Source organism: Sphaeramia orbicularis, chromosome 19, assembly GCF_902148855.1.
Source record: "Sphaeramia orbicularis chromosome 19, fSphaOr1.1, whole genome shotgun sequence".
Classification (NCBI taxonomy): domain Eukaryota; kingdom Metazoa; phylum Chordata; class Actinopteri; order Kurtiformes; family Apogonidae; genus Sphaeramia; species Sphaeramia orbicularis.
Genome location: NC_043975.1, coordinates 36,687,493 through 36,713,042, shown reverse-complemented (window position 1 = coordinate 36,713,042; position 25,550 = coordinate 36,687,493). Strand labels below are relative to the sequence as shown.

The window sequence follows — 25,550 nt, the reverse complement described above, 5'->3', positions numbered from 1 at the left end:
AATTCGGGTGTTTCTTTTCTAACATGGGTCTGGGCTACAAAACAATAATGACAAATATCATAATGCAGTTTTATATTGGGATAAATATCATTGCATTGTTTAGTTTTGTTTAAATTGTTATCCTTGCTTCCAAAATACCTGAGAGATGTTTTTTATTTAATTTCTCTCAACATTGATTCTTCTTTTTTTTCCATGACTATCATTTTAAATGTTGTACCTCTAAATTTCTAAAATACTTTTCATGCTCTGCCTGTAAATTATAATTTTCTACCACAACTAACCATCTACTTTCTTCATATCTCCCTTAGGAAGAAAACTCTCCTGTTAAACCTCAAGGAAATATTAATGTTAATAAACTATATGGAGAAAAATATTAGGACACATCATGGCTATAGCTGTAACATGTCCTGTTCATGTTGATTTGAGATATAAACATCAATATTTCTTTTAAAAAAACTACACTAAAACTTATACAACTATATTATGACATTTGTCATTATTGTTTTGTTAGAAAAGAAACACCTGAATTCAACGTTTCTGAATACTTTTGTCCGTATAGTGTAAGAAAAAGAAAGAGCTGAAGAGGAAAAAGACCAACTCTGTGACAGGAAAATCAGGAAAGAAAAAGTCACTGTGTTGGCCACACTGTTTGTTTGCCAAATAATCTGGCAATGTGAAAGTGCAAAAGCACTACATCAACACCTCTTTATCAATAAAATGTTTTGCCAACAAACAGAGGAAGTGATTGGTTTAAATAAATATTGTTCAGTCTGAGTTTGAATTTATTTTTAGTGTTGAGTAACAGTCTCTGTGGAGGGCATCTCAAACAAACACCGTCTGATTCTCATTTGCCTTCAGTTTTGTAATATTCTGGGTTTCACAATTTTTAGACCAAATTGATTCAAACTCGACATGTACAAAATGTGCCAAAACTAAAGGTGACTAAATTTTGTTGGACCATCATCTAGACTCTGGATCAGTCAGGATTTTAGAAATCATCCACTGTTCCATGATTTCTAGGATATTTCTATATTCAAAGCGGACGCTGAATACTTCATGAGTATGTGCAATGTTTGTATGTAATTATGATTATTTTGTGTGTGCTAATTTGCTTGGATTTCTCGTTGATGTCAAGAACTGTTTCCCATTTTTAGATTAGAAGGTGCTACATAAATGAAATTTTATTCACTTAGTATTCGTAGTATTTTACCTGTCCTAGGGAGTGACGCTGTATGTGCTCCATTGCTCGCTGCTGCTGTTGCTGCTGCAGGGCATACAGCTCCTGTTGCCGTAGGAATGACGAACGGGAGTAGACAGGGTGATGTTGCAGATGAGGAGGAGGACCATGGCTGCCATATACAGGGGGCCAAAGACCTGACTGTTCAAGGACATCTAGAAGTATAGAAAGAAAAAGAGGACAGAAGAGGTTGTTTAATCTTTTTTTAAATCAACAAAGAAGAAAAAAATATTTATTTTAAGTTGAAATGCTGTCAAGATGTCATTAAAGAAATATCGCTGCAGTATTCCAGGTAAGTGATTAATATCGACAGAGAATGAGAGTGTGTGAGCATCTGAAACAGACACAGTCACTGGTTAAAAGTCATCCACATCCTCCTTCCATCCTTTCTTTAAAAAATCTTATTACATACTTTTGGTACACACATTCACACAAAGCCCCACCATGGGCACATATGAATTAAGACACACACACATACTAATACACACAATCACACACACATTCCTCCTTGGCTGCTTGTCGCTGGGAACCTTTGTTCTGTGAGATTAGCCTGAGTGGGCTAATGTTTCCCAGGGGAAGGGTTCAGTGGATGCACTTCCCCTCACTGCAGGAACTCCCACGGAGCGAGGCAAGGGAGGCTGGAGATAATTAAATTTCACAGCCTGTTTGCAAAGCAGCATTGGCACACACACACACACACACACACGCACAGACACACATTTTGTGTTTTGTGCAATTGCTGAGATGTACACACAACCCTTAACACTAAACAAGGTGTTGTGTTATTCCATACATGAATGTAACTCAAAGCTCACCTCAAATGAACACACACACACATACAAAGTCCACTTCAAACACACCAGTGCCCCACAATAAGAGAGATGAGCGCCAGTTAAAATGGTTTGCATAACTCTGGGCACATGCGGAAGGGGGTAATGGAATAGCTGCTCCCATTAACAAAGCTATAAAACACTGTTCCACTGACAGAGAGACTTAGTTGAGCATTATATTATGATTAGCCAATGATACTAAAACTCTGGGAGAGAAATGTCAGCGGGTCTAATGGTACAAATAGAGAGAAGGAGGGAGGGAGGGGGGGGCAGTCAGACAGAATACACGGCTCTGCTGGATGTGTGTGTCACTGTACCGAGGTGATGATGAGCCCCAGGTTCTGTGGGAAGAACCACCAGTGGTGTGCTAGGGTCTTGGGTTAGGGACCCCAAGACGGGCTGCAGAGGACTGGGGAGACCTGGTGGGAAGCCGGGACTCATCCCCACATGGCCCAGACCTGGACACAAACACACACACACACACACACACACACACACACACACACACACACACACACACACACATAAGACAGTCCATTAGAAGAAATAGTGAAATGCTTACCAGTACAAAATAGTGGTGTGATCAGGTGGTGGATTTTAGAATGTACTCAACAGAGTTTAAAGGTTGAGACCTTCAAACAAGTAAGTAACAGTAAACTTAGAGCAATCACGCAAAAAAGGTGGATGAGAAAGGCAACTGACATGAGTTGTGGAAATTTTTCTCTGCTGCTGGTGAATAATGAAATAGAGACTTCTGCCGAACAACAAGGTTTTTATTTCTTTGCAAAGAATCTTCAGTTCTGCACACGGGCAGTGACTGTGAAGAAAAGACACCTAACTACTGGCAAGGTCCACCTTTATAGGGTGGATCTCATCAGGTCAGGTCAGGTGACACCTCCAGTCTCTTCAAAGAGCCTTTTGATTGAGTGGTGGCCCCGTTTTACAGTGACCCTTTGTTACTTTGTATTTACATACAGTAGGGGGTGTTGGGGAAGGACATGGGACCAAGAAAGGAGTTCAACCAAAGAAGTTAAAATTCCATTTCACCTGACAATGGAAAAACACAGATATGAATTTGTATTAAAATATTATTCATATTAAATGTGGTAATCTCTACAAAAGTGATGTCACATCTACATCACATCCATAGGATCTCCAATGGGAAACGAAAGGATCTTCTGTCTGAATGGAGCGCTATGAGAAAAGTTTCTTTGCTCCATTTGCCTTCATTACAATCAGCTGACCTGTGATAGTCTTTAGCATGTTATCCATATACTAGAAAATTATGTTGCCTCCTGAAAAGAATTAATGATTGTTTTGTGAGACAAGTGACAGTTGGGGTTTTGTAACAGGAGGGTCCATTTACAGTCTGTTATATATTCACTTTTCTTCTTTATGCCATTGAAAATTGAAAAGATAAAAAAAAAAATAGTCAAACTCAAAGATCACATTACTAATCTCTACCACCCTGAGTACCAAATCTACTCTGCTGTTCCACAAGACTAATTGTTGGAAATATTAGGAGATAATTGGGGAGAACTGATACCTTTGACTCACTGTGATGCAACACAAGTTTAACCTCTCTGAGTCCAGGTTAGCCATTATGTTTTTATCAAAGGTGAAACTCTATTAGTTTGATCATCTTATATTTGCATTACGTCATTTCATTCTATTGAACTTGATGCAAGTAAAGGTGATATGACGGATATGATTAACAGGTCAAATAAAACTGGCTTGTACAGTAAATAAAATTACACATTTCTCTAATCTTGAACATTACTGAAAACATGATATAGTGTGACTACACAAGTCAACAAAATACACAACATTGACCTATTTGTCTTTAGATATTTTAATCCATTAAAGTCAAAATACATACAGTATTTTATATTTAACATCTTCATGGCCATAAACATCCCATGCTGTCTCTTCTTTTTACTCACTGTATGAATGGCCCATCCAGAGGGACGGACTTCCTGTCCTCTGCATCCAGTGGTGGTGAGCTTGGTGAGCGTGTGCAGATGGGTCTGCCCCTAACTGGCTGGCTCCTCCATGAACCAAGAGGTGAGAGGTCAGGTCACCATGGCAACTACTAGATGGGTGGATCCTGGCGAACTCAACGCGATCCTTGTTTTCCCTGCCATGACAGCACATGGGATAAACTTTGTCATTATCGTCATTATCCTCCTTATTGTCATCACCATCATTATGATCATTATCTTCATCCTTGTCATCTTCATTACCACTACTACCATTATAATCATCAAGAAAAGGAAATGCGAAGGCAACACGAGCAGCCATCATCTTGTGCCTGGCCTATGAGTTCTCATTATATGTTTTCTTCCCTTAATATGACTACATAATAAGCGCCTGATACTTCAGAGACATCCGTATTAGTCCCAGTAACATTAATGCACCACATCTCATCTCAGATAGAAAGAGAGAGAGGAAGAGAGAGGGGGTACAGAAATACCACATCAAAGGGTGAGGAGAGTAAATGGAGAGAGGGGATGAGAGAAAAGAGAAGCACAGCCTTAGACAGGGAGAGAGATGCAGAGAATAAAAGAACTGCAGCTTATCAGATGAGACAGAGACGGAAAGATGCTCCTCTACACGTGTGTGTGTCTGTGACTGTAGTATATGTGTCGATTTGTGAATTTAACTGCACCTGATGATCATTTCTCTGTCTCTGTCCAGGTGATGAAGACTGATCTGTTCTTCTGCCAGCCTCTTCCTCTCATCCGGTTCTCGACCCAGAGGATACACAGCACGCGACACCCCTGATTCAATATAACAGTAACATATATAAAGCAACTACCTATCAATCAAATGTATGAGTTGATGACATTGTTTTTGACAGACATGTTCTTCAAATATTTTTCTTTGTATGCTCAGAAACTTTGAAAACATTTTCAATATTATGACATTTACAGTAGAGGCTGACCAATGGTGTATTTTGACAGTTGTAACCTTAACCATTACTGTTTCTACACCATATAAGGATTCTATATGAAGAAAGTTTTAACATTTCCTGTTAAACATTTTAATATCTTAATGATACTGTGCAACATTGTCTGTATTTGGTCACCTATTAAGAAATGCAAAACACTATTAAGTCTCTGTTAAATGTTTTACAGCACCTTTCATTTAACATAGTCAAGACCACAGAAATAGAATTAATTGACTTTCAGTGCAAGAAGCATAAATGATGTCTGACCTTTCATGCTGGGCAGCACCCTGCCCTGTCGACTGTGTCCAGGGGCGCTGTCAGGAGAACGATGGGGGGGTCGAGCTACCGCAACTGCAATACCCACTGGAGGCTGTCGCACCTCCCCCTCTCCAGACTCCCCTGCCTCCTTCCCACCTCTGTCCCCCCTCTCTCCCTCATTAGTGGAGCCTCGGCGAGGAGGGAGCGACTGTTTGGGAGGTTCTTGCAGGGAGGTGTTGCTTTTACCTCCTCCTCTGTCCCCTTTTTCTGATCTCTCTCCACCCTGCTTGAGACAGCCCAGACCTCCAAAAGGGCTTCGCTGAGGCAGCAGTGAAGGCTGCTGGGTGCTGTAGTTCATTAGGTTCTTCATTGCGCTGCCCTCCCCTTCTGTGGTGTGCGATGAAGAGTGGGACAAAGATGGAGGCGGTTGAGAATGGGCTTGGCTATGGTCGCTGCTTGGAGCTCTATTACTCAGCCCTCTAATTTCACTATTGCAAGTTGATGCATGAAGGGAGCCTTTTCTCTGGTCCTCTTGGTGACCCCCTCGGGCCCCCCAGGATGGTGCTGTTTGACCCCCATCTCTGCCCCTCTCCTCTGTACTTGCCCCATGGCTGCTGTGCTGCTGGTGTCGTATCCTAGCAACCTTTTGTCCCTCCCTCTGAACTGCTGCCCCTGACCCCAACCTTCCATCAGGATGAGGACCTGAGTGGGAACAGTCCCTGAAGGGAGGAGTGCTGGTGTCTGGGCTGTTCTTGGTTGTGCCTTGACCAGATCCAACATGTGTCCCCTGGACATCCGGTGGGAGGGAGGGCCGGTAAACGTCGTCCACAACCTCGACATCTCGGCAGGATGTGGATGTTTCCAGGCTGCAGGACCGCAACTCAGGCTGAGAGCCCAGGTTAGTGCTGTGTTTGCTGAAGTGTTGTGTCTGTTGGCTCCAGTCAGGTGGTTTGTCAGCCTTACTGTAATCCAGCTGCTGCTGGTATGATTTTTCCTTTCTCTGACAACTACTAAGTTGGCTGAGTTGATGAGAGGGACTTTCATAAGATCCTTCTCCACTATTGTCATCCCCCTTCCTCCCACCTCCACCTGCTCCACGACAGTCAGGGACTGCCAGGTCCCCTAGGGGCCCCACTGAGGGGACATAAGTTGGACCAGATATTTTCGCTTCTCTGCCAGACCCTCTGGAGGTTGATGCCGGATCTTTGGAGGGCATCAGTGTAAGAGGAGCAGGGGGGCAATAAAATTCAGGATGAGGATGATGGTGTGCGGGATGCAGCCATCCTCCTGTCATTGTGGAGCCAATGTGTAAGGCATGAGGAGGAGGTGGTGGAGGAGGAGGTGGAGGCATGGAGTAAGAGGCCACAGAGTGGGGAGTTGGAGGTGCCAAGATGGCAGTCGCTGTAGATGCTCCCTTTCTCATACATTCAGAGGAGGAAGTTGAGGATTCACTGATCCTCATCTCACCATTCATTGGTCCATCCTTGGAACAGCGCCTACTGCCTCCAGATGGAGGTCTGCCTACCCCACCACCACTACAGCTGCTCAGAGCTCCCCCCTTTCCTACCCCAGAGCCAGTCTCTACCCCCGAAACAGTGGACAATTTACAGGCACTCATATGTTTCATCCCCTGATTACCCAAGTCACTGTCTCTGAACTCTTTGTGCCGCTCCAGGGCATGTCTGTGGTCTTCCTCCCTGTTGTGGGGTGTCAGGTGCGGGAGAAGGACGTGATGGGGGTGAGTTTGGTGGTGGCTGGATGAGGTTGTGGAAGGATTTGTCTGGTGAGGATGGTGGTGATGGAGCTGATGTTTGTCTTTGTTTTCCTGGTGCCGCTCCTTGCTGGACGATCGCTCTTTTTCCTTTGACACAGATGAAACCACTTTGTCACCAATTTCCTTGGTGGTTTTTTGCACACCTCCTCCACCATTGTCAGTCTCTCGGCTGCATGAGCCAAGCGGGTGGCCCGGGGCAGTCCTGGACAGTGGAGGGAGGCTGTGATTGGTGGAGAGCAGAGGGGGCTGGGGAGGAAGGCCTCTCAGGTAGAAATGATCTGGAAAGAAAAGTAACAAGTAAAGTTACAAACCTTGAGATGAGTTATTAACTCTGAGCTAGTCTAAGGGTTAGGTGTTAAGCTAGAAAGGATCAACAAGGCCAACAGGATTCACCATAAATATGGCTGTTTCAAGCACAACTTTGATTCAATTCATTAAATTGTTTTTGCAGCTAATATGATCACATTATACACTGCCTGGACAAAAAAAAGTTGCGCATGCAATATTTCACTGCACCACCTTTGCTTTGATTACAGGAGACATTCACTGACACATCTTTTTTGCCACATAATGCTTATGTACAGTAGTGTCACAATAAGGTTCATAATATTTTTTCCATCCAAAGCTGCATTAATTTTTGATTATTGAAGATGGAGAAGTGGACCACTGCATCAAGTCTTCATCACATCCCCAATTAGAGACTGTACTTCATGGTGGCTAATCCATGTGTGCAAATGATGTCGCATTCTCCCTGAACCATTCTGTCACAAGCCTGATGATCCCGATCAGTCCTGGCATTGTCCAGTCTTTTTGACGTTAAAGAAATGAGAGGCTACTTACTGCATCAGTTAGAGTCTAATAAACAGGCTGACCAAAAAAAACAGGAACTGCCTGTAGTTCAGATCCTTCCATAGGTAAGTACTGCAGTGGTTAATAACGTTTCAGATGTAACAAGTTATTTAACTCTAACTGATGCATGTGCGACTTTTTTTTTGGCCAGGCAGTGTAATATCCAAATGATGACATAGTGATACAAGTGATTACAAGTGATAAACAGAAAAAATAAATAAGTTTCCACCTGAAAAACCTGTATTATGAGCTACCAGCTGTTCATACTAACAGGATGAGTGCTGATTAAGCAGTTTGTGAAAATATACATTAAACTAGTTCTTCCATTCTGTTAATCACACACGGATACCAACACCTACCTTTTTGAGTTTCATAGAAGCGGTGCTGTCCATAGAGACCGTTGCTATGGTGATCGAGAGGACTCATGGGGAGAAAAGGAGAAGCAAGACTTCCTGAATAGCTGGGGTACCCTGTCAGAGGGAGGGAGACAGAAAAAGAATTGATGTTTCTCTGCAGCGATGACATTCAGCAGCCCTCTAAACAAACAGTTTATCTCTACAATCTATCATGAAATGGGGCCATTTTGGGAAAACACAGGAAAAATATAGCCAGTTACTGCTACTTTCACCATAAATGCACTTTTGCACAAACACGCCACATGAGTTGACATTATTTACAGTGGACAAAGTGGTGACAAAAACCACAGCAGACAGTTACTGCCAACTGTTTGCAGCATTTAACTGAATGGAATTTGCTCTTCTACAAAACACATTTTTCTCAAACCCAAGACAAATAGTATGACCATCGCAGCACCCCCTTCTTTAAAACAGACACACAGAGTTCTCCCAGGAGGTCAGTGGGAGGTAAATGGTCGTTCCACTCTGTTCCTCGTCTTCAAGGACGTTGAACTGCATCGTGGGATCCAGGAGGTCTTGGTGGTTGTGTTTTGCTGGGGGTGGATGGGTGTGTGGGGATGGCTGTGGGTCTGAATTGGTGTGTGTGTGTGTGTGTGTGTGTTTGTGTGTGTGTGTGTGTGAAAAGCATGAGATAGGGTTTTATTCGGGGGGGAAAAAAGCAGCAAAATCATCGCAGACCTATGCACACACACAAGTCCACAAACATACAGCGCACACAGGAGGCACATATCTCTCCATTACAGGGCCAAAAGGCCTGGATTGTGTTTGTGTGTGTACGTGTGTGAATGTGTGTGTTCTCCAGCAGCTGGTTTCATGCCCCACAGAGTGTCCTTGCCGGCCCGTTAATTGGCAGCCGTTAAAAGTTTAACGGTGGTGGCCAAAGTAAACAGCACTCCATAAAAACTCATCCTACGCATTCCACAGTCGCACTGCAAAACCACCAACACCCCCTCACTGCTCCCAGCATGTGAGTGTGTGTGTGGGGGGTGATGGTGGTGGCTCAGCATGTCTGCATGTTCATGCTGCAATGTAACTGTGTGAATGTGTACAAAATGTGTGTGTGTGTGATTACTCTGACTGGTTAACAACCAGTGAATCTAAATGGCGACAATTAGCCAAAAGGCTCTATCAGCCATCTAAAGCCAATCCCCCGGGTAATGATGAGTGATAAAACTCAGGAGGGGAGGGAGGGCAGGAGGGAGGGGAGATGAGAAATAAGAAGAGGGGAACAAAGACGGGAGAGGGACATCAGAGAAAGGAAAGAAACGAGAGAAGAGAGGGAAGGAGGAAACTAAGAAAGCGAGAGGTTAGGGACTGAATAAACGAACGAAAGGCATGTGGAAATACGGGAAACGCCAGAAGAACAGGGCTGTCAATATGAAAAGCCCCCAATCTGGTGCTGTTGTGAGGTTTATGGAGAGGAAAAAAAGCAGTATGCATGTGTGTAGGGTGAGTGTGTGTGTATGTGTGAGTGAGTGAGGGGGGGATGGAAGATGAAGGAGGAAGTGAAAAGGAAGTGGCGAGCTTTGAGATGGCGGAGATGAGAGGACAGAGGAAAAGGGAGGTAAGGAGAGGAGTGAAAGCACATGAGAGAGGAGACAAAAACCAGGACAGGTGTGGAAGAGGGAGAGGATAGGTGGTTGGGAAAGAGAGAAAAAGAGAGTGTGAGGGAATATGTGTTGTTTTTTCAGACCCTGTGCATTTCTTTGTGAATGTGTGTGTGTGTGTGTGTGTGTGTGTGTGTGTGTGTGCGTGTGTGGTGTGTGTATCGGCCAGGTTTCTTCTCCCTGTGCTGGCTACGCTCCACTCTCTGGACCGTAGCCAGCTGGCAGGCCGCCTCCCGGAGCTCCCTGGCTTGAATTCTTAAAAACAATCATTTGTAGTGTGTGTGCGTGTGATCGTGCAGCAGAGTGTGCGCACACACGTGTATGTGTGTGTGTTAAAACATCAAAGCTGAGCCACACAGACACAAAATCTGTCTGATAGGCACACACATTATCCCTCAACACACACATCCTTAGTCTCTTTTCACCGCCGCTGCTCTCTCTCGCGTTCACATTGAAGCCCTGCCTCCGACTCTTTCTATGAATCTGATTTAAGACAGTCACTGTGGGCGACATTAGCGCTCATTTTCAGGGCTTAACAGTTGCTATTTATCGCTCGATGAGCTACAAATGAGGCAGTTGTACAAACAAAACTCTTGTCTCCTTTCAAGCTTTAAAGCTGTATTAAGAGAGATTTCAATGTAAAGACACAGCTCTTATGAGTTTCTCTTACGAGCCTAAATCACAAATTTGGGCTACAGTAAAGAAGTGTTCTCTCTGCATGAGTGAGATGCAGTGTGTTTGCCTTATTTGCCCAAATTAAATTCTGGTATGCACACTTCCACTGACAGGACGAGACAAATTAAAAGTTAAAGGACGGAAATAAAAACAGTTTTGTAACAACTCTCTTCAGAGAAAACTAGACTCCCTGTCTAGTCCCTATCTAGGACTCTCTCGCTTGTATATAGTATAATATAACAATTTATATATATATATATATATACATATATATATATATATATATATATATATATATATATATATATATATATAATGCACACACACACTTCAAATAATGTCCACATTGTAGCGACTGATGATAACCTTGATTCCCTATGTGTGTCATGACAAGCCAGTATAGTAACAAACTTCACACGGTTCATTTGTAGAATGAGTGGTGAGGAGAAAATTCCAGTAATAAAAGAAGTGAGAATAAACCTTTTCTGTGACATTTGGACTTGTCATAACAGGAGGAGCACAGGTGTTGCTACTAACATTGATGATGCCTCACTTCCATTGAAATGTTCCAGTAAGTCATTCCTGTTAGCCAACATCAACATTATTGGAACCAAACGCAGGCTCACATTAAAAGAATTCAGTTGTTATTCATGTTATTAATTACTCCCATTCTTCTCCTGCAATAACACTGGAAAACATCACTGTCATCTGTTAGTGTGACTGTCACTTAGATATTTTCATGGTCAAACTTTAAGTATCAGTTTACCTTATGATTTAAAAATGCATGTTTTCCATTTTACTCTGCAGCAACATTGTTTGAATAGACCTTCATACTTAAAACTGCAGGTGTTTTCTAATGAACTTGTGAAATGTGTCATTTCTGACCGTTTTCCGTTAGTTGTGAAACTGTGCACGTGACGGAAGCAATCTTTCTGCTGAAGGCTTTTTCAGGGTTATCTCTTCAGACCCATTTCTTTGTCGGAAAAGAACTCCTCTAACGTACATATTAACATATGCACGTGCACCCCGGAAGGGATAGATAACTGAGTCAAGCTCACTCTATGACCACAAACGGTTAACAGTCAAAAAGAGGACATGATGCATGTGGATGCGCACATTTTTAAGAGTGTGTGAGAGTAAGTGTGTGTCTGATCAGGAAGGGGGCCGTTAGAGGTCGGTTAGCCCAGAAGGGGCCCAGAGGGTGGGGCTGCGGTCAAAGGGGGAGGGGGGTTTGTGAGTGGGACTGGATGGTAGAAATGGGGTAAGTTTCATGTGTGTGTGTGTGCCTGTGTGAAAGGGGGGTACGGGGGCTCATGAAACTTAAAACTCACCCCTAGATGAGAATCAGGGGATGTTAGGAGATGCCTGAGTGTAAGAAGCAAAGAAGAAGGCTTATTGGTAGCGAGTGATACACTGGAACACCCTGTGTGTGTATTTCTATTCTACATAAAGGTGTGTATTTGTGTTTGTTTGCATGTTTATGTGATGTGGGTGGTGAGAGGAACAGGAAGGTTTTGGTTGTGCACCAGTTTTAAGATGGTCCTCGAGTTGTGAACTAGAAAACAGCCGCAAACACAAAGCCACATGCTGACATTCAAAGCCAGAAAAAGACACGTGTGTGTGAGTGTCTATAAGTAGCATCATCTCAGGCGTCATTGCTGCTCCTGTTTGGCCTCAGCTCAGTGTTGGTTAAACCACTTAATGGCTCCATCTCGATCTAATCCCACACCAAGACCTTGGATTAACCAGAGACCCCAAACACTTCGGGCTGTATCCTATGTATGTGTGTGAATGTGTGTGTATGTGTGTATTTGTGTGTCTTACCTTCATGTGAATGGGGGAACCAGATAGAGGAGGCGCTTGAGTGGGGTCTGTAGGAGGGGGAGGATGGGGAAGCAGCGGGTCCTGAGGGGTGAGGTGGGTGAGAGGAAGGTGACCCCAAACTGCTGGTCAGGAAGGAACCCATGAAGGAAGCACCTGAGAGATCCGGAGAGACAGACTGGAGGTTAGAGTGGTGTATCTGGGTGAGAGAGCAGTCAGGAAATAAGTCTACTCAGGTGCCAATGAGTAAACCACACCAACAAAAGGCACAAAGAGTGTTTAGAGAGACAGAGAACAGATGTAACCTCAGATGAAAAGTTACAAAAACAGAATATCAGTGACAAATACTGTTATGCTTCAGCTGTTTTGTAAAGAAGCAACAGTGCAACTTCAGTTTAATGGATTTATCTACATGTTTGCTGATGCATATCACTCAATATTTATAACACAAACCCACAAATTCCATTAATGTTGCTTGCAAAAGAACCATCATCAGCCTTCTCTTTCAAATACAGTATCAGCGCAGTCAGTGTCCAGTAGCAGAGGCCAGAACTCCGACCTTAATGTCAGTAAAATATCCAAACCTATCAGAGCACCCATGTGGAAACCACAGAAGGATATGTTTTCTGGTAGAAGGTAGAAAGTCAGACATGACAGATCTGGATGGTATTAATATTACTGAGTAGTGCTGGGAAAAAAAAGAAAAAAAAATTAAATTATGTGACCTGCCCTTGAGAAATTAATCCCTTCAAGCTATGTTCACACTGCAGCTGTAACTGTCCCAATTCTGTTTTTTTCTCCTCACATGACATACATATCTGATTTTCCCCTAAAAAACAATGATAAGGGAAAAAACTAGATTATTTCAGAGAAGTTCAGTTTCTGCAGAAGCTAGTTTGGAAAGTCTGATGGAAGGCAGACACCACCGTGAGAGAAGAAGACTTTATTTCACTTACAATCCTTGTTTGCATATTTAGAAATGACAAAATGAAGAAGAGATGCAGCAAAGAGTCTAAAACTGAAAGTGGCTGACAACAAGCAGAAGTGAGCACTTTGCTGTAGATTTCACCTAAAAAAAAAAAAAAAGTCACTTATGAGGCATAGATTGGAACTCTACGTGAAAACCTAACTTGAAGAGCAGGCATAGTCAGTCCCAGTTTCTGAAAACAGACTGATTCCTGTAAGAGTTTTAAAACATGCTCCATTCACTTTGGCTCAGTTTGGATGTATCTCCAGTTATCAGCATGCTCTCATTTAGAGGAACAACCCGAACAGTTGTAGGGGAAGGAGGAAACAAATCCACAGGGAATCAGGTAATTAGTCACTGGATGGAGCAAGAGAAAAGACTGTGTGCGTATGTGAGCGAGAGAGAAATAGAAAAAGAGAGAGAGAGAGGTGGCGGGCTGGGTCGTTACCCATAAATGCTGCCTCGCATCAGAGACAATTACCACAACCACAACAGTCCGCATTTGAGTCACACACACACAAAAGAACACATGCACATGTACATGTACTGTACCCTCACCTCAACCACGACCCGACGCCCTAACAACCACAACCACAAGTGCCTTCAACTGTCTGCCAATCTGTTTCTCTCTCTCTCTCTCTCTCTCTCTCTCTCTCTCTCTCTCTCTCTCTCTCTCTCTCTCTCTCTCTCTCTCTCTCTTACATATACACACACACACTTGTAGGAGGGCATGGGATGAATCAAGATGGGTGGTGGTGGTGGTGCAGCAGTGCATCGAGAGACAAATCAGCAAAGAGTGTGTGGATTTGTACAGCTGGATCTAAAGCATTGAAAGACGAGCTCATGCATCCACACAGACACACACCGACTGTACTGAGATGTTTTAAAAGCACAAATCACTCCATGTTTTGCTCTTGATATTTTCACTGTCTGCAGTCATAATAAAACCGAAAGGAAAAAAAAAAAAAAAGACTGGGCCAAGACATTTATTTTCTCTGTTTCTGTCTCTCTCAACCCCTCTCAGACAGGATATTTTTACATTTCTTCCCCCTTTTGCTCTAAATCCTGTCTTGTACAACTGTAGATCAGTGGCCTTTGAGCCAGTCATAATAAAACACAGCTCATATAAGGCTGGTTTCACAAGGCCCCCTGGCAACGTAGGCACACACGTGAGGCATAGAGAATGACACACACTCTGCTGCCCTGCACCTCATGTGTGTGTTTCTACGGCCAGACAATGGGAAAGAACGAGTTCTCAGCTGAGCGGCCATGCATTTTTGGAATTAGATGAGGCATCTCAAAGTACCTCCCAGGGGCCATAAAAGTTAACTCGTATTAAAGAAGACATTTCAAAAAATTTGTTACGCTGATCTCCAACAGTAGTGATGTTTATCAGGAACTTTCCTGATAAATACATAGCATTCCTGGTTGCGTTTCTTCCAACAGCTGTTCTTTAATCTCTCTCCACCCTTCCCCCATTCCCCCATTTTTTTTCCGTTTACTCATCTCTTTCCTTGTCTACCCTTTCCCCCTTTCCTGTCACCTCCCTCCTTCCCATTTCTCTGTCTGTTTTCTGTTGGCAAGTTGAAGAGAAAATCATATTTTGCCCACTCCCTCTGGCCTGTTGATATGGAAAATCATCACAGAGGCCAGGCACTAACGTAAACCTTATTTCTGTTCCTCTTTTTTTTCCCCTCCTGTTTTCTCTTCCTGCCCTATGTTTCCGCCTTTGTTTTATCCTTATCCGCACATTCCCTTTCCATCTGTCACCGCTGCATCCTTTCATAGTTTCCCGTAGCTCAGAGCAGAAACAACCTCACTGAATCAAATGACGAATGCAAACAGACTGAATTAGCCACAAGTGATGAGATTTGTCAGAGGAACGATAAACGAGACAAAGAAAATACACAGAGATCTCATTTAATCTGTGCTTGTCAGCGGTTTTAATTTTCTAATCAACCGATATTTGTCAAAAATTCAACTCTGACCCGACTAATGTCATGATTATTCCCCACGTTTTGCTGCATGTGCATATGTTATTTACCATAAATACAAGCTGCTGCCTGAGAAAACAGCTCAATTCAGACTCCATAGTGGTAATTAAAGTAGAAAATGTGTTTGCCTCCCATTTTTCCCAGTTGGCATCATGACTTGGAAAAGTGTGTCAACAAACAGGCAGCGAATCCTTACGATGTTGACAATCCAAGGTAATAAAAATCAGAATTATGAGTTTTTATTCACACTAATACAGTCAGCTGTACTTACAGTGAGCGAAATCTGCTTTAGTTTATTTATGATTGAAAGTAATGTGATTTGCTGAGGGGAAAATCCACTCAAAAACACTTAAACACTGCTTTTAAAAAAAGAAGTACTGGATATGTGCCTTGCTTTTCTGGGCAGGTTTTGCTGCTTGGCATATTTTTGGTATTCTCATGGATAACAGGCCAAACATAAATTTTGGGATGTTGCCGTTATTTCCAGTTCAGCCACAATGGAGTCTGATAGCAGCAAATCTGAAGATTCAACAGTATAAATGTCAGGATTTGGTGTCAGTGCCTCAGAATTAAACAACCAAAGGGAGGAAGATGCTATTTTTTTTATAGTCATACAAGGAGACATTTATCTACAAAGGGAAAAAAGAGAAACCAAATTCTCCACAAAAATGTTACACCATCTCTGCTTTAGAGGGTGAATAAAATAACACCTTTGGTAGTGTGGGAATGGTTTAGCATGGAATTTTTCATTTAACCCCAACTGATAAAAGTTGAGAAAAAAAAAAAAAAAACTGGCTCAAATTGTGCAAGAAGTGCTGCATCTCCTATGGGTGCTCTCATGTTTTCACACCTTTAAGGCACACTATTTTAATTAAAGATGGATCAATCAGGTCTGCTCAAAATGCTTGGCAGTCGTCTTTAGAAAAAGAAACAGGGTATAGGCTTTCATGCAAAATCCAAAGAAAGAATTAAAAAAAAAAATCGAAAACCATCCAAAAACGTCAAGGTTATTTTCTCATTTTTGGATTATAACAGATTTCATTTTTCAGACCATCTGATATGTAGTGTATGCAGTATGTTGAACAAGCCAAAGAAAAAAGAAAACGGCGTGAAAAAAGAAAAAAAAAACTCTGCACCCTCTTTTGTGTGTTTGTCTCAGCAGCTGCTCAAGAGTGCTTGATGAAATCTATGGTGAAACAAAACAGACAACAGGCCAGAATGTCCCAAGGTTTCTCACTTTTTTAAAGAGAGAAAGGGAGGTGGGGCAAGGAGAAGAGGAAGAAGAAGAAGAAGAAGAAGAAGAAGAAGAAGAGGAAGAGGAGAAGAAGAAAGGAAGACACTGGCACTGTGGGTGATAAAAGACAAAAAAAATAAAGATAAATTTATGGAAAGATATTCTTTTCTGAATGGAGTGCTGTTAATCAATATACACACACACTCACACACACACACTCACACACACACACACACACCTGGAGGGATGACAAGTTAAATCAATGTCTGTCCAATTGAAGATCAATATCCTCTCGTGTTCCATTGTCACATTTCCCGATTAACAAAAGCCTCTGTCCACACACTGATCTACTGAACTCTGTCACACACACACATACACACACACACACACACACACACACACAGTGTCTTTTGCCACTGAGGGCGCTTGAGAGCCTGACAGTATGGTCTCAGCATGTGTGTGTGTGTCAGAGGTTCTGACTCTCGTTAGCTTGGCTGTTACGCTTATTGCCGTACACTTGGCAACCTCTCGTCAGTCCGACCCTTTCATAAGCCTCCAACCACCAAGGGCCCTGGCACCGAGCCTTCAGTGTGTGTGTGTGTGTGGGTGTGGGTGTGTGTGTGTGTGGGTGTGTGTGTGTATGTGTGTGTATTTAGGGTCAGGAGTCAAGCCAGACCTTTCTGATCTGTTTTGACACCACGGAATTGCACAAGTGACAGGGCTACTCAAACAAGGCAGTCGTGGAAAGCGCTTAGGCTCACACACACACACACACACACACACACACACACTCACAAATATATACACACACACAGGTCCATAAAAGCATTATGGCACTGGGGACACAAACACATTCAATGTGTGAGTAAGCGCTCGAGCGGTGCTTACAAAGAATACGTTCAGGGGAGAAAAGGAGTTCTTTTGCTCGACTAGATCCAGATAGCATTTTCCTTCTGCTCTATCTTATTATTCATCAACGATTCCTCTTGACTCATTCATGTTAGAGAGAGCAGGGTGTGCAAGCAAAGCATGGCACGTCGCCTGGGACAAGCGGCTGTACTGAATCACATTACAGCAGGAAGAAGAGAGAGGACAGTGAAACAGAAAGGGAGAGTGAGAGAAAGAGAGGAAGGGAAAAATGAGATGAAAGAGCTACAAATGAGAGATTTCCCTGTGAGGCGCATAAATCAGCAGACTATGAACAGCACAGCTCAAAGCTTGACTCCCAGGCTGCGGACCGGAGCCTCACCATCCTCACACACACACACATGCGCACACACACATGCACACATTTTTTCTATGTCTCAGCTACTGTCTCTCCACCATGCATGAGTCTACTCCAGTAACATCACCTGATATAGTAGAACCTACACATGTGCATTTACTCCAGCTGTTACTAAAAGATACATCATCTCCTGCCTGTGACTCCCTGACAATGACAGGAAATAAAAAGCAGGATGAAATCAGGAGGTATTAAACTAAAAGGAAAGAAAACGTACGCCGTTGCACCTTGTGTCAAACTAGTTCCAGATGAAAAAAAACCCCAAAAAAAACAGTAAATCCAGTTTTCCATTGGCGTACGTGGCCCACAATTGCCCCACTAAACTACAAGTGAGAAGGAAAACGTTCCTACCTTCTTTTTTTTTTTTTTTTTTTAACAACAAGACTTTTTGGACACAACACACCCACCTACCCATGACAAGAGGAAAGCCCATATATGGTTCTTGAGAGCAGGAACACACAACACATGAGATTCTTAGGAAGCAGGAAGGAGGGAAGGGGGGGCTGTCGGAGTAAGTTTTTCCATGTTTCACCAAAGAAAACGGGGAATTTGGGGAAAAGGGGTCATACGAGACTCATTCTCCTGCCTGGGTCAGAATGAGGCACAAATGATACGTGCAGGTCCACACACACACACACACACACACACACACACACACACACACACACACACACACACACACTTTAATTAAAAGCATAAGGTTGCTGATATTTCAGGAAAGCCTGCGGTGAGAGCCAGTAATGCAATTCTGTCTTCTTGCTTGTGTGTATGTATGTGGGAAGATGTGAGTGTATTGACCAGCATCCCTTCCCACACATACTCACACACACACACCTCCACAAGTAGCTCTGCAGCTCTGGTAAACAGTAAGGAAGCTTGTTCTGGGAGTTCTGGTCGTCCCCCCCCTCCCCGTCTGGCGTATCTGTGCCAAGTCTCTGCGGTCCGGTCAGGCTGCAGCCACAGCAAACACACACATTCACCCACACACACCTACACACACACTTTAATGATTTGAAGGTGAATGTGCCTGCCGCTGGATAAAATACACCTCAGGGTCAAGACGGCAGAAAGAGCACAAGGTGAGTCTAACAGAAAACACACCATGAACTGAGAGAAAAGTGGAGACAGCACAGATACACATGTGTTTCTTCATGTGTCATATGATTTAGTGAAGTTCAAACACAATACAGGTTCACTGCTTATCAACATTTACTACTCTTCTGGTTACATATTATATCTATGGAACATTAGCACACAATCCCCATTAAACACATGTTCTTTAGTACTGGCTTTTGTGACCCTGTTACTTATTAACGTACAGTTTATTGCTGATTACAGTTATGGCTCAAAATCATGGAAGTGGATGTTACTGATGTGTCAGAGTTTTTTCTAAGTCCTTTGGCATTTTGCTCCTGTGTTACTCTAACCGTAAAAGGAGGAGCCATGCAAGATGTGGTCATTTCATTAAAAAATAGACCAGGATTTTTTCACTTTTACTTGTCATGTTGTGTAACGTTGCACCTTTTGACGTTTCATTTTTTTTTGACTGGCTGTTTGATAAATTGAGCAAATCAGGACCATAGTGCAGCTGAAATGCAGGCAAAGATTGAAAGACTAAAGTCAAGATGATCAATAAGCGTGTGTGAAGCTAATATTGTTAGTCTGAAAATTTACTTAACAGTCATGTGCACTGCAATGATTAGAGACAGACTGTAATCTACACTTGGCTCCAATAGGTGCTGATGATTAGCACAATGAGAATTACACTGTTTCCCATTAAGTTGGAATAATATTGTTTTCAGACATATTCTTTTCATTTCTCCTTATACACATCAGTGATCACCTTTGACCAAGTGCAGTGATTACATACTGAGTCCCAGTTGCATTTTATCTATCAAGAATAAATCACATTGTCACGATCATTTGATGAGAAGAGGTAAAAATATTGTATTCCAACTTTATGGGCAACAGTGTACTTTGAGAGAAACGACGCATTTATAAAAGCTCATTTTTAATGGTCAGTTTGATATTCATTTTAAGATTTACTGATGTATTTATTGATGTATTATTTATTGTAGTGATTATACACTTATCTGGTTTCTAATTAAGGCAAATTGATTGATCAGCTATCGCCTTTTTCTTCTCCAGACAATCAGCATTATATTGACTAAATACTGACTTGGAAAAATCAATGTTTGATCAAGCTAAAAAAATGATTTTCATTTGGTTATTTTTATTCTTAATTAAGCTATCAGCTATAATTAAGAATAATTATGATACACCAATAATATCTAAATGTCCATGATGCTGATCATGAATTGAGCCTATTTTTATTGCTTTTTTTTTTTATATAAAAGTTTCTCACAATGGGAGTTCAACATTTTGCAAATTATTAAACTTTCAGCTGAAGAGGCTTTTCAGCCTTGTTTAATCAGTACATGTCATAAACAAATCTAAAATTAACTCTCTCTTATTGTTTTTGATGAGCTTTAACTTTGCCTTGATCTTAAAGCTTGTCAGGCTATTTTTATCATGAAAGTTTGTGATTCTAATCACAGATTTGTAGCAGGGTTGCACAACGATTGCCGCTTCATCTAAAGTTAGCTGCAACTGCAATGGAAACTAACACACCTACACAAGCAGAAACGAAGCAGCAGGGTGGCACGGCAAAGAAGAAGGAGAAGAAGAAGAGGAAGAAGAAGAAGAAGAAGAAGAAGAAGAAGAAAAAGAAGAGGGAGAAGACATGCTTTAACCAGCAGCAAAACCCACAATCAACCATATCCATGTCAGCCCAGCCAGCCAGACAGTATCCACCCCTGCTGTAGTGTCCTTGAGCAAGACACCAAATCCCCCCACCAGCTCAGGCATGGCTGTAACTGACCCTCTGCAGTCTGATCTGCCAGCGGCCGAGGAAAGGTGAATTTCCCTAAGGGGATCAAATGTCACATTATTATTACAGTATGCTACTCACAAGGCATCTACAGTGCTTCCTTCAATCCCACACTACAGAGACTCGTATCTGTGTATCACTGGAGCAGGATGTGTGTGTGAGTCTGGGTACGAGTGTGTGGGTGTGTATTCAACCACGCCACACCGTATCACCCTCCATCATCGTGAGTTGAGGGGTTGTGGTTCCTAGAGAAGCACTTTACTTAAATTAGACCCTCAACTGCTCGACATGCAGGTGTCAGCGAGTATGTGTCTGCATGTGTATATGTGCGTGTGTGTGTGTGTGGGGGCGTAAGACAGTCAGTGTGTGTCAGTGTGTGTGTGTGTGTGTGTGTGTGTGTGTGTGTGTGTGTGCGTGTGGTGGAAGAGACTGAACAAATGAGAAGAGCGGGATCAGCAGGCAGCGAACACGAGAGAGAGGGAGAGGCAACAAGGGAGCGAGCGGAGGAAGAGAGGAGAGGAGGGGGGAGAGGGAGGGTGAGTGAGAAAGTGAGGGAGGATGGGAGCGAGAGAAAGCAGGTGAGAATAACCCAGTCTGACCTTATTTCAGCATAGTTTTTCCTTTCTTTATATTCCTTCATTGCTGTAATGTTTACACAGGAATAAAAGATTATTGGAGGATTCATAGAGAAGAAATAAAGGGGTAAAATGGGGGGGGGGGGGGGGGGGGGGTTTAAAATAAAAAGAGACGGAAAGTAAGCAGCCAGTGGAGTAGAGGGAAACAGACTGAAATAAATCTCAGATAAAAAGAGAGAAACAAGACAAAAAAGGAGAGTAGGGGAGACTGGGTATGGTTGGAACAAGGCGCGAGTTGGAGCTAAAGCTGCAGCTATTGATTATTTTTGTAATTGATGACTCTATCAATTATTTTTCTTCAATTTGATTCAATTATTTGAATAGGCAACAACAAAAAAAATAATAAAAATGTGAAAAAGACATGTTTTTGAACTTGTCCTTCATTCCACAACCAGCTGAAACAACAACCACAAGAAGTATCAAAGTAAAAGGATATATTAAAAAATTATCTACATAGAAATAAATAGAGCAATAACAACACTATACTAGTATAGATAGATAGATAGATAGATAGATAGATAGATAGATAGATAGATAGATAGATAGATAGATAGATAGATAGATAGATAGATAGATAGATAGATAGATAGATATAAACAACAACAAAGTCAAATGACATCTATAAACAATATGTGAACTGCAGTCTTCAACACATTTGGATCCAACTTACTAACAAGTTAAGATGGAACTAACATACAAATTTGTGTCGATCTTGGCATCATGTGCATCACAATAAGCGTCCATGTGAAACACATCAGTGGAACCAATATTTAGCGGCGGCAAAATGAAAGAAAGAAAGCCTCAAGTCAGGAAGATTGTGATCAAATAATTTTTTAGCGATTGGAGTCAATTAATCGATTAATCATTTCAGCTCTGGTTGAAAGCAATTATGTCCTTTCAGTGCTTACCATATTCTCACTGATCACACACGATTGATATCAAGGACACATGCACAGAAATCTAATTCTGAGGTAAGAGCATATTTTCCTGCTTGGGCTATATGTTGTTTATAACTCACACAAGTGCAGATAAACTCATATGACTGATATTAAATGAAAGTATGATGTGGTAATTCTAAACCACTGTGTTAATACAGAAGTTAAAAAGAGGTTGACAGGAAGGAAATGAGTTGCATCACATCATTAAAAAATGTTACAAATAGCCTTACAACGCACAATGCACCGGCTGCAGTTTTATGATAAAGGTAGCATGTGTCACAACATTAGGGCTGAAGTTGACTAAAGGGGAACTCCATGTATTTGTATCCATGTATTTGCAGAAATGTGAAGTTTGGAGTACGCACATGTAGGTACGGTTTATTAAAGTTTTAGAGTTGTAGCTCAAAACGTCATTGAGATACCAGTGCTGAGGAAAACAGGAATACAATGAAAACATGTCAGGTCTCCCCTATTTTATCACAACACAGTCAGTTGTTATTTGATGGTAAAATTCATTGTGTAATAGCAGCACTTTACCAAACTAACCAATAAAAAAAAATGTATACACGTACGTAATTAAAAAATCTCAACAAAGTTGGCATCAGCTCAGTTACATATTTATGATAAAGCTATGATAAATTACTTCTTTCAGTGGAATCATGGGAGATTATTTGGGGGATGACTCAAGATTTCTTCTTTGAATGTAGGTTTGATCATTTTATATACAACATTACCTACATGTTCCGTATTTTAGACTTTATTACAGAAAATATACTTCTAAACATTGTGATAATTAAAATCATATCTCTTCATGACTGTTAGAACTGTTTAGACCATGTTCTAAATATTCACTGAATGACATACCACAATTTTCATACATACATGAAAAGCATCATATATCCAGAAATTCCCCTTTCTACCAGTGTGGTTTTCTCTTCATCTTTTCTTACATTTTGGCAAAATCAGTAAAGCAGCTGTCTTTGTTGCAAAAAAAGTATCAGCATTCCTCAGCTGAAGAAGAAAAACATTCTGTTTTGTTGTTTTCCATGCTGTTTGTCTCCTTGTATGTGTTTCTCTATTAGGTGAAATATAAATCTCTGTCGTCTTACATTTAATTATGCTAATAATACACCCATAGCATTCATGTTACTAAGCATTATTTTGTGTAAATAAAGACAAATCTTAAAGAAAGAGAGAGGGGGGATAAAACGCAGACAAGACCAACACTGAGACGGTGTGATAAAGCAAGACATGCGAATACACATTCACAGACACAAGTAAATCTGAGGAGCACACATGCATATAGGCAGAAGTAAGAGCACACATGCAAAAGCAGAGATAAGTGCATACTCACACACAAAAGAAGTCTCTGCATTATGCATGCACACATGCTTCCAAACATTACAAAAACACACATCAAAACGACCGGAAAAGACAGTAGGCGGTTATTAAAGAGACAAGAGAGAAAAATAGAGAGAAGGAGAAGAGACTCTTTACTAGCAATCAAAGACGCAGAGGAGAAGAGACGGAGAGAGGAAGAAGAGAGAGAAGTAGAGGTAGAGAGAGGGAGAGACATGCAAAAAGGGAGACTTTGCTTCTAATCAGCCAGGATCCAAAATCTAGACAGGCACACACAGAGGCACAAGCAGTCCCAGTAGGATTAGGACCTCGGCACTGCGTGTGTGTGTGTGTGTGTGTGTGTGTGTGTGTGTGTGTGTGTTTGTGCGTGTGTGTGTGTGGTGTGCACGTCCCACGAGACTGATTAGCCATGAATGACTGATGACGGATCTTTGTTGTTTTTTTCTCTCTCTCTCTTCCTCTCTCTCCCTCTCTCTCTCTCCCTCTCCCTCTCCCTCTTTCTTGTTGTCTTTCTCACTATACTCTCAGTTCAGGCAAGAGCATGGGTGGGGATTCACACACACTAACACACACAAACATACACACTTATACAAAGCTGCACACAGCTCCATGTATATTCAACGAAGGCTCCTGAATATACTTAATGCTTTCATGTGTGTCACTGTGTAACGATCCATGCTGTTCCACACAGCTGCTTCTCTCTTTCTCTTACTTGCTTCCTCCCTCACACACTCTTACAAAGATATGAAATCTATTTCCTGTTTAGGAGCAAATAAACTGTCTTCCATACCAATCTGTTCAATCAGCGGTTCAGACAACTTGAAGGGTCTAGCATTGAGGAGACCACTCTGCCTTCTTTAACCTCACCTCCAGATGAACCTACAGCCCCCTTCCATCCATCTAAGCCCCTGACAGCAAAACAAACTGGACATAGACCTGCCTGAATGGAGGCCATTACAATATGAATGAGTCAAACAGAGCTGAAATGAATCGAATAGAGAACCAAAACACAACAGCCGAGGAGAAAGAAAAAAAAAGGGCCCCGGCTGAGTCAAACGAGTCAGCTCGAGTGACGATGAGTCAGGCATAAATGTGACCCTGAAACCAATGAAAGCCAGGCCCATCTCAGGTGTCGGTTGCAGCGATAAGGGTTGCCGTGGTTGCAACCGTGTCGCTTGCGGTGTGCATTTTGCAGAGGTGGGGTGGGGGTTGGGTGGATGGGTGCAGACCTGTGGATCTGGCGAGACTCTGACATCATGTCTGTCCCCGCCACGTGATGTCACCTCTCTGTCATGTCGCGTAAACAGGGGATTGCCTTGACCCCTCAGAAGAAGTGGAAAGCCATAAAATAGCAAGGAATTATAGTGTCTGTGAACACACACACACCACACACATATGTCCAAACAAAAATCCACTTTCTTTGAACATGCAGGATACTGTGACCGTCCTGAGCATTACAATCATGAATGCCAACAGCCGAAAATGCATGTACAACACTTTAAGTTGTATTAGTATTGTAAAATGAACACACACACACACCAGCTTTGTTTAACACTGAAGGGAAACATTAAACACAGCAGATTATGTTGTTTTTGTATCAGTTTCTGGTAGAAAAAACTTGATATAAAGGAAAACAATTGGAATAGAATAGAATAGAATAGAATAGAATAGAATAGAATAGAATAGAATAGAATAGAATAGAATAGAATAGAATAGAATAGTGCCTCTGGTTACGTATTTGCTGTATATTCCACTTTACATATATTACTATAATGACTGACAAATGCATGTGTGGTGATGCATTAAAAAATAAATAAATAAATGAATATTATCT

General features: G+C 41.9%; 1 protein-coding gene across 4 annotated transcripts in view; it reads right to left on the bottom strand.

Moving 5' to 3' along the window:
* bahcc1b (BAH domain and coiled-coil containing 1b) overlaps positions 1-25,550 on the bottom strand; it is a 67,829-nt gene that overhangs the window by 24,303 nt on the left and 17,976 nt on the right. For all 4 annotated transcript variants that reach the window (XM_030121864.1, XM_030121863.1, XM_030121866.1 and 1 more), the window contains exons 3-9: positions 12,421-12,573; positions 8,258-8,368; positions 5,285-7,327; positions 4,736-4,847; positions 4,011-4,204; positions 2,385-2,525; positions 1,211-1,392 (exon numbers count right to left, since the gene is read on the bottom strand). In XM_030121864.1, the coding sequence (XP_029977724.1) occupies positions 1,211-1,392; positions 2,385-2,525; positions 4,011-4,204; positions 4,736-4,847; positions 5,285-7,327; positions 8,258-8,368; positions 12,421-12,573 (2,936 nt within the window). The remainder of the gene's footprint in view (positions 1-1,210; positions 1,393-2,384; positions 2,526-4,010; positions 4,205-4,735; positions 4,848-5,284; positions 7,328-8,257; positions 8,369-12,420; positions 12,574-25,550) is intronic.